We start from the raw sequence: 13662 nt of genomic DNA on the forward strand, positions 1-13662 counted from the left end.
CCCTTTGGACAAAAGAAAAAAAAGCAAGCTGTATTTACAAAGATCTTTAAAGAGGGACCAATTTGGGGTGGTGACAATATACAAACCACCAAATACGCGAACTGAGTACAAATTGGGCATTTCCAACTTTTTTTTTTCACAGATTTGACCGGGACATATATGTGTTAAACATCGGCACAAAAAAAAAAAAAACTAATATTTATCATGTCCAAAAATTTACTAATTTCGTTTTCAAAATTGTATCTGCTTTTGATAATATCTTTATAAAATCATAATATTTTCAAAATATCTCTGATATTTGTGACAGATACGAAGGATCAGGGTTCGGACATACATGGAACCTTCCCAGGTCCGGTGTGGTCCCCACACTACCCACGCCCAAAAAGAAATTAAAGTTTTGATTTTTGAAAAAAAGACAAAGAAAAGAGAAAAAAGAAAAGAGGGTCGTCGTAACGGACCCTCCTGACGCATACCCCCACAAGCAAGCAAGATCCCACCTACCATTCCTCTAAAATGACCAAAATACCCTTTGACCTCCTATTCCCACCAAACACGGCAGCCTCGCGGTGGACGTCAACGTTCAGCGAACAACAAAGAGATTGATGACGTGGCATGCACGCCCATCAAATATAGTCATGCCACGTATAAAACTATCCCATTTTCCCCTATAATCCACCTAGCTTTTTCATAATACCAAATATATCCGTCTCGGAGCCGTCGCCCGCTTATTATAAATATACGCCCGCCACACGGTTGTTATGGGACAACCTCTCTCTCTCTCTCTCTCTTTAAGTTTTGCATGGCGATCAGAATCCCGTTGGCCCTCCGGAAATCACTCCCCGCCGGCACCGCCACGCGAGTCTTCTCCTCCTCCTCTCCGTTGGATTTGGCTGAGCATCACGCTGGGCCGATCGATCATGCCGAGCTCCGTCGTCGCTCTTCGCCGGGGACCCTGGAGTTCGACGACCCACAGACGCTGTTCGCGTCAGTGCCGTCTTCCGAGCTGGTGAGGACGGCGTTCAACCTCCAACTCGCGGCCTGCGGGCCGCTCGTCGACGCCGGAGCGTGGCTGATGGAGTCACCGGCGATGAGGATTCCGGCAGTGCGGCGGGCAGTGAAGGCGACTGTGTACGAGCAGTTCTGCGCGGGGGAGGGAGTCGGGGAGGCGAGCGAGACGCTGAGGAGGATGTGGGGGAGAGGGCTGAGGGGGATACTCGACTACGGCTTGGAGGACGCCGAGGGAAACGCAGACTGCGATCGGAACCTCGAGGAGTTCCTGCGAACGGTGGAGATGACGCCCTCCTTGCCTCCTTCCTCTGTTAGTCCCATCTTCTTCTTCTTCTTTGTTTTTTTTTTTGAATAATTATTTCTTCTTTCATTTTGGTAGTTTCCTTTTGGTAAGATGGGGATTCATTCTTGTTCTGTTCTTACCCTCTCTCTCTCTCTCTCTCTCTCTCTCTCTCTCGTTGTGAAGAAATAATGGTGACAATTTTCTTAATCCGTAAACCTATGCTTTTCGTATGATACGATTATTCATATTTTGTAAGAAACAATTTTACCAGTTCAAACGTGCCTCTTGGTTTTCAGTTTTGACTTGATTTCGATTTCATGGGATGTTTCTTGATGTGGTCGCTTATCCTGAGACGGTGGGATAAGTTGAGATATTTCATTGTGGAGAAAATTTGATTATCCAACTTAGCCTTGTTTTTTTTTAATTCTTTTATTTATTTATTTTTTGTGTTGCTTTGTTTTATGACAGATTCTCTCATTTCGCATTACTGATACTTTCGTTTATCTTGATTCTCAAATTTTCTTATACGGAGATTTCTTGAAAAACGTAGACCATTTTCTGGTTTTCTCGTTCGAATGTGTTTTTTTCTCTTAATTTTCTTAAACATATTGGCCTTTTTTATGTTGAGTTTTATTTTCTAATACTGTTTTTAAACATCTAGTATTGATTTCTTGGTAAGCTTCATTGTTTCTTTTTGTGTTTATCGACGAATTTCAGAAATCTGCTCAATAACAAAAATACTGCTCTGTTCTTGATGAAGATCTTTGTTAGTTGCGTTTTCTCTTATTTCCTTTGTTGGCTTTTCTTGATGAAGGTCTTTATCAGAAAATATCCAGATGTTAAGAAAATTTGAAAGAAAAGTTTTGGAGTTTAACCACGATTTCTTTTCGCAACATAATTTGATTTTTTGTTGCTCATATTTATTAAAAAAAAGGAAACATAAAGGCAAATGGTTGTTAAAAGGGAGGTTCGTGTTTCACATGTGGACAGGTGAGTTTTGCCTGCGTGAAAATTACTGCCATCTGCCCAATACGTTTACTGGAGAGAATAAGTGATCTACTGAGATGGCAGCACAAACACCCCTCTTTCAGTCTTCCATGGAAACTTGATTCTTTGCCAATCTTGACGGACTCAAGCTCTTTGTATCACACCACTTCAGCGCCGCCGCCTCTTTCGCACCAGGAGGAAGCTGATCTGCAATTGGCTCATCAAAGACTGGAAGGACTTGCGAGAAAATGCAGTGAAGTGAATCTCCCACTGCTTGTTGATGCAGAGTATACATCAGTACAACCTGCAATCGATTACTTCACTTACTCTGCTTCAATTTCCTTCAACAAGGGAGATCGGCCAATAGTTTTTGGGACCATCCAGGCCTACTTGAAAGACGCAAGAGAACGACTTGTTAGAGTGACAGAGGATGCTGAGAGGAGAGGAATCATGATTGGCTTAAAACTGGTTAGGGGTGCTTATATCAGCAGAGAAACTAAGCTGGCATCGTCTCTGGGTGCCGATTCTCCTATCCATTCATGCATTCATGAAACACACGAGTGTTATGATTCATGCGCTGCCTTCATGCTTGAAAAGGTTGCCAAAGGTCATGGATCTGTGGTGCTTGCTACCCATAACATCAACTCTGGTTAGCAGCTTTAACTTCTTGTTTCATTCCATGTCATGTTCTCATATTTGTGGGGGGTGTTGATTCAACAAAGATGTTTGAAATTCTGATCATTTTTTATTTCAAATCAATGCATAACCATGAACTTCTGGGTTTTTCAATTACAGAGATTATTCTGAGAATTGATGTCTAATTAACACTATCTAAGTATATCTTGCTATTTCAGCTAAGCACACTTTCTCATAGCATAGAATGTCCTTATACAGTCTTAGCTAATCAAGAGTGAATTGTGACTTTGAAACGATTCCAGAGTGCCTTACTGATTCCCAATTGAAAACGGTAGCAGAATATATATGAAAACTGTTTCCTTTGGAAATTTTATGAGCTGTTTATGAGAATTTTACCGGTTTACAGAGAAGAAAGCTCAGTGTTGGTATTATCATTCATGGGCATTACTTGTTTTATATTTATGTGAATGAGACTCTCAATTATTTGTGTTCACATGGATATAATAAACTTCCCCCAAGTGATTATTTTGGAGGGTTGGAGCTAATTATGGTGGTTATCACAGGAAAAGCAGCAGCAGCAAAGGCAGAGGAGTTGGGGATAAGCAAGGGAAATCAAAATCTCCAGTTTGCACAACTCAAGGGTATGGCGGACAGCCTATCCCTTGGGTTGAAGAATGCAGGCTTCCAAGTGAGTAAGTACCTCCCTTTTGGCCCCTTGGAGAAGGTCATTCCTTACCTTCTCAGAAGAGCAGAGGAGAACAGAGGCCTCTTGTCGGCTTCATCTGTGGACAGGCAGCTCATAAGGTAGAAATCTTGATACCCTTTTTAACCACTTAAATTGGGTGTCCTTTTTGTCAGGAATTCTGTTTGAGTGCCCTCCATTTTCAAATATGGTTGATTTGGTTGTATGGGCTATGGGAACTACACCATTTTTAAGATGGTGGCCCCATGGAGAGCAAAACCCAGTGATGGTTGCTTGTTAACCAATAGAACACATTGGATAAGGACAAGCAATTAGCTTGATAACTGTCCTTTATAGTTGGAGTGTCCACTTTTCTTATCAGCACTTAGAAAAGTTGGGAATGAGAGTTAAATTATAGAGAAAACCATTTTGATGGAACATCTAGGCATTAAATAAATATGTTGGTGTTGCATTGAAGTCTCTAACTTGCTAAATTGTCTTCACTCACTCATTGAGTCATATCCGAATATTAAACTATGATAACAATCTGTAAAAGAAATCAAGAAGGGCAGTTGGCCCAGATGGTATACCTATCGAGGCTTGGAAATGCTTGGGAGAGAAAGGTTTAGAATGGTTGACAAATCTTTTTAACTTGATTTGGCGAACAAATAAGATGCCTAATGAGTGGAGGAAGAGTACTTTGGTGCCTTTATATAAGAATAAGGGTGATATACAAGATTGCACAAACTATCGTGGTATAAAACTCATGAGTCATACTATGAAACTTTGGGAGAGGGTGATTGAGTCTAGGTTGAGGAAGGTTGTCATGATATCGGAGAATCAATTTGGTTTTATGCCTGGAAGATCAACTATGGAAGCTATACATCTTCTTAGACAACTTATTGAAAGATATAGAGAGAGGAACAAAGATTTGCATATGGTTTTTATTGATTTAGAGAAGGCATACGATAGAGTACCTAGGGACGTTCTCTAGTGGACAATGATGAAGAAAGGTGTTTCTCTCAAGTACATTAGTATAATTAAAGATATGTATGAAGGAGTAGTAACCAATGTCCGCACTTGTGGAGGGGTGACAACCAATTTTCCGATAACGGTTGGGTTACATCAAGGATCTGCTTTAAGCCCTTTCCTATTTGCGATAGTGATGGATGAGATTACGAGATCAATTCAAGAAAATGTACCGTGGTGTATGTTGTTTGCTGATGATATTGTTTTGATTGATGAGTCTAGAGCTGGGGTTAATGCTAAGTTAGAATTATGGAGACAGACATTGGAAGCTAGAGGTTTTAAGTTGAGTAAGAGTAAGACTGAATATATGGAATGTCGGTTTAGTAAGCAACGAAGTAGTGATGGGAGTGTAGTGAAGCTTGGTGAGCAAGATATACCAGTGAATGATTATTTCAAATATTTGGGATCCATCATTCAAAAGTATGGAGAAATTGATGGAGATGTAAATCATAGGATAAAGGTTGGGTGGATGAAATGGAAAAGTGCTACTGGAGTGCTGTGCGATCGTAGAATGCCATTGCGGTTGAAGGGAAAGTTTTATAGGACGACTATTAGACCCGCTTTACTATATGGTACGGAATGTTGGGCTGCCAAGAGACATCATATTCAAAAAATGAGTGTAGCTGAGATGCGGATGCTTAGATGGATGTGTGGAAATACAATAAAAGATAAGATTCGGAACGAAGAGATACGTAAGAAGGTAGGTGTTGCACCCATTGAAAATAAGATGCGAGGGAATCGTTTACGGTGGTTTGGACATATTCGGCGAAGGCCTAATGATGCTCCAGTTAGAAGGTTGGAGAAATGGGAAAATATATTAGTTTAAAGAGGTCGGGGTAGGCCTAGGAAGACTTGGATGGAGATGATAGGAAAGGATATGAATGCTTTGAACCTCACCGAGGACATGGCATTGGATAGAAATGATTGGAGGAAAAGGATTCATGTGGAAGACCCAAAATGAATTTCTTTTTTGGTTCATATCGCTGACCCCAATTGTTTTGGGATGAAGGCGTAGTTGTTGTTGTTGTTGTTTTAACAATCTGTAAAAGAAATTATAAAACTTCCAAAAAGCCAATTAGCGCGCCTCAATGATAATAAATTGAAAAAAAAAACAATGGATACATATGTTGCACCTGTTCAAGACTTTTGGTGCTTTGTGATTTAAAATAAAATAAAAGACAGCATGAGGAAAAGAAATATGCAACTTTAGGTATGACATGAGTCATGACATCACTGAAGGGGCTTTTTTTCAAGTCTAAGTTGCGAAAAGTCTTGCGTCCTTGTTATTGCTCATCAAGTGCAACTTTCTTGACATAGTGACAATAACTGCTATCCGCTTGTGCAACTTTCTTGCTCATTTCAAATCCCTTTTTTCACAAAAGGAAAGGATCTTTCATGAGAAAAGCCAAGGATTTCTAAAAACCTTTCCTTGAAAGTTCTTTCATATGTAAGTATAAAAGGATTTGTACATGAAAAGGGAAAGGTGGTGGGAAAAGCTAGGGCTCACATGTGCCTACATGGACTTCCACATGACGCTTGAATATTTGTTTCACCTATGGTGGGAAAGGGAGAGAAAAGGGATGGCTGCTCAGCAATTTCCCATGAAATAAAACAAATGGGTAAAAGAAAAAAAGAACTCGATGAACAATTTACAAGCTATCCATAAAATGTACGCATCAATTATGTGTCTAATTGAATAACAACTGATAAAAAAATTATAGACTGGAGTAAATCATACTCTCAAGCTATGTGGATATGATAAATTATTTTAATGGTTGATGATTATGAATAAATGAGGAAGGTGAGCTTTCCTTTTCGCTTTGTCACGCTTTCATCCTTCTCTCTAGTTTCGTGCTATCTTTTTATTTTCACAAGGTACGATTGACTTTCTCTGTCCCAAGCAAAACTATGGTATGATATAATTTATTATTGGTGTTTGCAGGGAGGAATTGAAGAGAAGATTGAAGGCTTCAATATCAAGTCGTTGAAGTAGAAATGAGGGCCAAGCAGGCCTACCATCTTCATTTAAGATGATAGGTATGGATGTACATAAATGAATAATATAATTTGTAAATGCTAAGTTCTGTTGTATATATGTGCTATCTTTATATAAAGAAGCACACGATTAATAGAATAAATAAAGGAATGCTCAATTATTTTTGAGCCAGACAAGGGGATCTTCTTGCTCATTTCAAATCCCTTTTTTCTAGGCCCGAAAGATCCACCTTTTTAATCCTTCTAGCCTGTTTTGTTTTCCCTGGACAAGCGATGGCAAGTACTTGACGATATTCTGATATGGTTTGTTTAAGGCCTGGTGATGGGACAATTTTTTTAACTGCCTCTCTCTCTCTCTCTCTCTCTCTCTATATATATATATATATATATATATATATATATATATATATAGAGAGAGAGAGAGAGAGACTAGAATATGAGAACTGAAAATATGATGAGGAATGTGTGAACCTCGATTTTCATAGATATTTTGTTCTTTATTTTGAATTTAATCATACAGATGTCATCTAAAAGAATGGTTTTATAAGAACCCGCTATTGAATAATCCAATTTTGATGCATAAATGATTTTTTTTAAGGCTTTAAAATCAATAGCTCAAAATATTTACAAATATTCAAGCATTCAAAAATCACATATTTTATCGAAAATACACATTGATTCTTAGCAAATTCACCCTGCCAAGCACATCCACATGGGTGGATTTGCAAAAAAGTGTCGAAAATGCTCATATTTCTAATTTTCATATTCTAGTGACTATATATATATAGGCAGACTGTGTTGAAAAAGCCTAGTGGGTTGAGGCTTTGGCCTCTAGGCAGACAGTCTATGTGCAAATCTCATGGGCATCATCCTTTGCATGATCGTAAGTATGATAGGCAGGGCCAGCGCGGCTAGGTCTATGATCTTGTAAATATAAAAAAAGTTTCTCATCATAAAAAGAAAGTAGAGAGGTGGTGATGTCTCTGCCTCTCTCATCCGCCCCTTGACCTTGTGAGCGCCTGCATTATACATATCACAATTACAACATTGATGTACATGAAACACATACAAATAAAATAAAAGCAAAAATATAACCAAAGAGGTCACATCATGCCATCAAGGAAGAAATGCATATCAACAAGATGATATGATGTCACTCTATAGTTAGCTCGGGCCTTTGCCATTTAAATCGATTTAACATAAAGATAATCAATTGATCTTACCATGTCAAACATGGGTAAATAGTGTTTCTATTTGTTTTCAATCAATTACTTACATGTGTTGGGTCAAGCCAATCAATAACTCATTAACATTTTAATCAAATGAGCTAATCTTGTAAGTTTAGCAACTTATTGATGTAGTGGCCCTTGTTCCTCTATAAATCTTGCTGCACATTATTCAGAAGCTGTGTTAAAAAGTAGTATTAAGCATGATGTGAGATTCATTTTTAAAGTGATTGTGGAGGCGTGTAACAAAGAAAAAAACGAGGGGGAAACAAGTGGGAAGCAAAAGACAAGTGAAAAAAATAAATAATAACATGAAAAATACAAAAAACATTGAGGAAGTAAGGGGAAAACAAGGAGAAAGCTAGAGGAAAATGATTGAAAAATGAAATGAATGTGGTAGAAGCGATTTAAGATGTGAGTGAGAAGTGTGCTTCCCACAAATGGGGTGCGAGTTTCCTGAGAAGTGTGGTGCTTCCTGCTTCAGAAGTATGCTTCCCCTCTTAAAGAGGTATTTCTGGTAACTATGGTTTTGACCCAATCTAATATTATAAATGTGTTCAACATGGCCAATTTGTTAGAAACCGACTCTTAGGTTATTTTTTTGAAGAAAATTAGTTTTTGAGTTATAAAATATTGATGCATTTTTTGCCATTGATTTTTAATCACGGGAAAACCTATTGATAACACTAAACAGATCATGTAGATCACATTCGTAGGGTTAGATTTAACTATATATATTAATGTTTCAAAAATGGTGTCATTACGTATAAACGAGTTTGGATCGCCCATGTGCAAGTTGTTTTGATCCAAACCGATCTCATGGATGGATTCAGCATGTTAAAATTAGTGGGAAGCAGCTTTGAATCATGTTTTTTAAAGGTATTTCACATTATAGCTTCTGATGAAAAAACACTATTGTACGACCCGGAAAGGTATTGCACATTATAGGACATCGATTTTTAAAGTCTTATAAAATTCTGCCTACATGTCGTAATCAGACAATTCAAATGCCAATTCTCACCAAGTGAAATATAGATTACATCTGTAACGTTGGTTTCATGAAAACCAACAATGAAAAATAAAAAGATGAAAACAAAGGGGCATTTATAGGTAACAGTAGCATATATATATATATATATATATATATATATATATATATATATATATATATATATATATATATATATATATATATATATTGGGCCCTTCTATGGCACCATATACACACTTGATTTACATACATCTATTTTATTTATTATTTTCATGTGATATTTTATATCATTTTTAAACTACCCTTATTTTCATAAATTGTTAGCCATTGATTTTTATTGTCTCAAAAATGAAATCTTATGGTATATTAAACATGATAAAACATTCCAATATAATTAAAAAACCCATGCTAAATACATCTATATAGTTAAATTTACCATTTGGTGGGTAAATCTATCCAAACAAAAGTGTGTATCACCTTATTTGGTGATTTTATATATATATATATATATATTGAGAGAAAGAGTAAACTAAGTTTTATTAATAAAGCACAAGGCCTAGGGCGATGAGAGATCCACCCTAGTCTGGCTAAACAATTGGACAAGCATTGAAAATTGGAGGGGTCAGGTCCGCCCATGGCCATTTCAGCATGACCATATGGAATACATCAGAAAGGAAGAGCATAATCAACATAGGAGCCGATCTGAGGGATTGTTTATAATGATAGATAAATAAAACCCTTCCTGGTGATCCTTGTTTTTTTACTCACACTTGATATTTCAAATAAAGGTGAGGTTGGTTGAACTTGAAAATTGTGACACCCAATTTTTTTTTTTAACTTAATTTACATTTTTTTTCAAATGGAAAGCACAACGAAAGACATTTTCCTTTCTAAAATCCTTTTTCCAAAATATGGGTTCCAAAGCAGGACCTCAATTATTTAAATACTTTTTGCATCTTTGCAAAATCATTATTTTATTTATGTACCATTTCGGCATCGACTATAGGCCAACATTACTATGTTCACACATGCCATTTCGGTACCGACCTTAATTAAGCCAATCCTAACGTGGCACCAAGTCAAAACCCAAACCAGATTTCTCAACATACACAAATCTTGACACAAAAATTACTCATTTATTTCTTGATGTAAAGGTTTACAAAATATATCATTTGTACGCAACATAGTACAAAAACCAAAAACAACTTTCAAAAGCAGAAAGCAGTCCCAGGTCCAACTATGCATATGCCATCAAGTCCATTGTGTTGTATCATCCACCTGCCTGCTATTGAGCCATTGAGAATAATTTAAGTAGTAGGATGAGACTACACGTGTCTCAGTATGATCCAATCATTCAACACGAATCACTAAAACTAGCATAAAAAATCATCTAATGTTAGAAAACCCATCATGGCCAAAACTCAAATCTTAACACGGAAAGGGTAGACCCTTCACTCTTCAGGAGTCGGCCTTCAACCACACTCAACATATCAAGAAAACATAATAGGTGTCGACCCTGCCATCCTAGGGGTCGATCCTCACAAAGGAGTCAAACTTGCAATTGTACTAAGAGGAGTCGACCTTACAAACCCAGGGGTTGACTCTCAGGCCAAACCACCAAGCCAAACAAGGAGGTGTTGATTCCCAACCTCGATTGAGTCAACTATTAGGTGCCCAAAGCACTCGACTCACAAACTCATGTTGTGTCTACCAATGATCATGAATATACTTGTGTTACATGGCTCAACAACTTTCACAAGCTTAACCATAGTGCATCTTGCCACAACCTAATGTACCCTGATGGTACCAACATACAACTTAACCCACTAGGTACTAACATCAAGCTAGAATACAACATATCATCACAACTTCGGTGTAAAGTCAAACTCGCACCGTACTACAATGGCACTAACATAGAGTCAAATCTCAACATACCATCACAGCATCAGCATAAAGCCAACTCACGACATACCACTGTGACGCCAATACAAGGCCAACACACACACACACACACACACACACACACACACACACACACACTACCCTTACAGTTGCATAAATCCAACACTTAACATACCATCACGACACCAACATAAAGTCAAACCACTTCGTACCCTTACAATACTGACATAGATTCAAGTCATATACGGGTCAATACCCTTCTAAATCCAAGCTATACATTTTCAAGCATCAATCAATCCAAATGATGTATTGTCACACTTGCAATATCCATCACTGAATTAGCTTGACACATTCAGTATGTACACAACTCAACATTTTCATGTGCAAAGAGTATTCTCATGCACAAACTCGGTCTTCTTTGACCACCATACCTTAAATTCGTTCATCATATTCTCGTGGTTAAGGCAACCCAAGCTAACGCTTCACATATCATATCATTACGATACCAACATCTTGATCAACACACAACTACTGCCATGAAAAATAACATACAATCAACATAACAATGTACTTTCTAGGTACATGCATCCTAGGCCAAAGCTCACAGTACCCCTTAGGTACGAGCTATAAGAACAACGTCTACATACTCTCAAGTACGAACAACAAAGAACTCCAAAGAACTAATCTGATACTTGAGTCTAAGCCAAGATGTGACACACACAACAATATTCAACAAAAAGGCCAACTCAAGATACCTACTTAATACCAAAGATCAACACCCAACACAAATCATATACACATACAGGTCAACATCTGACAAATCGCAAGGCAAAACAACAACTAGAGTCATTACCCTATCATCAAACTTTGCAGAACACAAGCTTTACATATATCATACATTATCATGTATCATTGTCTTTATCGCTTTGAGGATCACGAACCAATTCTAGAATATTAAAATGTCATACAACTCTAGCAAGCCTTGCCACTCTAGCGAGTTAATCTCTGAAACATTCAAACTATCACTACATCTCTGACTTGCTTTATTCACCCTAGCCATACCAACCTTGAACTACTTCTGCATCCTCGCATGCATGTGTTAATGGTATGCTCTCATACTGATCAAGTCCCTTTCCAACCAAACACAACTTCAAATGTGCCTCAAGCACCAAGTAAGTCCCTCTTGGACAACTCCCACTTCAAATCCAAGCTTGTACGTGTCAAGATCATGATACATATCTAGGTTTGGCTCATACCAAACACCAGCAAGGTAGGGTCCCACTTCACACTAATATCTGGTTGGGTCCCTCAGATTTCAAGCTTAAAAGCATTAATCCACACCAAGGCTACCAAAAAAACTCTCACAAGCATTGGAGTAGATCCAAACCACTCAGAGGTCGACTCAACCACTACAATGGTTGACTTTCAGCTACAGGAGTTGACCCTAACCTAACAGGGGTCGACCCACCCTCTGTAGGGGTTGACCTTATCAAACACAGGGGTCGACTCCTCCCTTCAGGGGGTCGACCCTGACAAATACATGGGTCAACTTTGCCTATGCAAGGGTCGACCCTTGGGCCAACCAATAAACAACATAACAACATGGTGTCGACTCTTGAGCAGTAGGAGTCGAGTCCTCACAATCCTTCATTCGGTTTCATGTTTCGAAAACCAAACTGTTATAGGATTTCTTGCCATCGATCATTGCGAGGGAAACAACACCCAAATACACTTAGGGAGGAAACACATCAACTATAAGCGTTCTATCACACTTTTCCTAAATCCTCTAGGGATTTAATACTCTATCTCATCCAATATGCATAGAATCAATCACGTCCCACTCAGGAACATATATAAAATTAACTGAATTACAAGCATAACAAAGCTGAAAACAACAAATAAAAGGTTTAAATCAAAATCCATCACTCTAAAATCATGAAATTACTGTACGCATATTCCTCAAAAAACATGATTTTTATAGGTTCAAAATCACATATAATTTCATAAAATGCAAGATCATGATAACTTTAATAGGAAATCTCTAATTTCAATTAGTTTATCCCTAAAATCACAGTATTCAAAAACTTGATTTAACGTGCTCAAATCCCAAAATACGCAAGAATACACAAATTTCTCAGTCATGTTAGAATCAATCAATAAATCATAATTTCTTTAACAAAACCTTCTAACTTCAAGAATCCACACAAGCTACACATGATTCCCTAATGGCATACCACATACTATCTAGCGAAACATGGAGTAGGGACCATACCTCGATAAATCACCCAAAACAACAAATCAATCCCTTGCTAGCACCATTCAAATAGGCTCCTCTAACTCAACACGGCAAGAAAAGCTCCCAAGGCACTGGAAAAACTCTGCCACACAGAAGAATTCCTCTACAAACCAGACTCCACTGGCTCCTCCAACAGCTCTACTCAAGAGCAACAGGAGAAGAGAGAGAGAGAGAAGGGAGAAGGGAGAGTGCTCAGCGCTAGAGAGTGAACAGTAAGAGTGAGGGGAGAATGTGTAATAGGGAGAGAGAGAGAGAGAGAGCTTAATTAGTTTTTTAGTAAAAAATATTTGACCAAACTCATTACATGTCAAAAGCCAAATAAATCAGTGGGACTAAGCTGTGCATTTTAATAACAGCTGCCCTAACCTAAGAATGAAAATACCTTCACAGTCAAGATAAATACCAAACATGCCCACCTATACCAATTTTACCCTTACATGAACCTCTATTTATCAATCTGCTATCTTTCCTAAAAACCAAGGTCTTTGCCTCCTTAAGACAAACCCATCCTTTGACTTTTACAAATGTACTGATTAAGTCTTTTACCCAAATTACTCTTACTCTTTGGCGATAATGGCGATTATGTTTCTGAAATACAACGGATCCGAACTAGGGGTGGCAAAATCT

The 13662-nt window shown here is 38.0% G+C and overlaps 1 protein-coding gene across 1 annotated transcript; it reads left to right on the plus strand.

The window, feature by feature from the left end:
* The first annotated feature begins 761 nt into the window (after positions 1-761).
* On the plus strand, positions 762-6814 carry LOC149848046 (proline dehydrogenase 1, mitochondrial-like). The gene is made up of 4 exons (XM_090016372.1): positions 762-1318; positions 2282-2927; positions 3478-3718; positions 6568-6814. The coding sequence occupies exons 1-4, from the start codon at positions 800-802 to the stop codon at positions 6611-6613; spliced, it is 1452 nt and encodes a 483-aa protein (XP_089872498.1). The 5' UTR covers positions 762-799; the 3' UTR covers positions 6614-6814.
* Positions 6815-13662: the final 6848 nt, after the last annotated feature.

Source organism: Nuphar pumila, chromosome 1 (genome assembly GCF_984573655.1).
Source record: "Nuphar pumila chromosome 1, dmNupPumi1.hap1.1, whole genome shotgun sequence".
Classification (NCBI taxonomy): domain Eukaryota; kingdom Viridiplantae; phylum Streptophyta; class Magnoliopsida; order Nymphaeales; family Nymphaeaceae; genus Nuphar; species Nuphar pumila.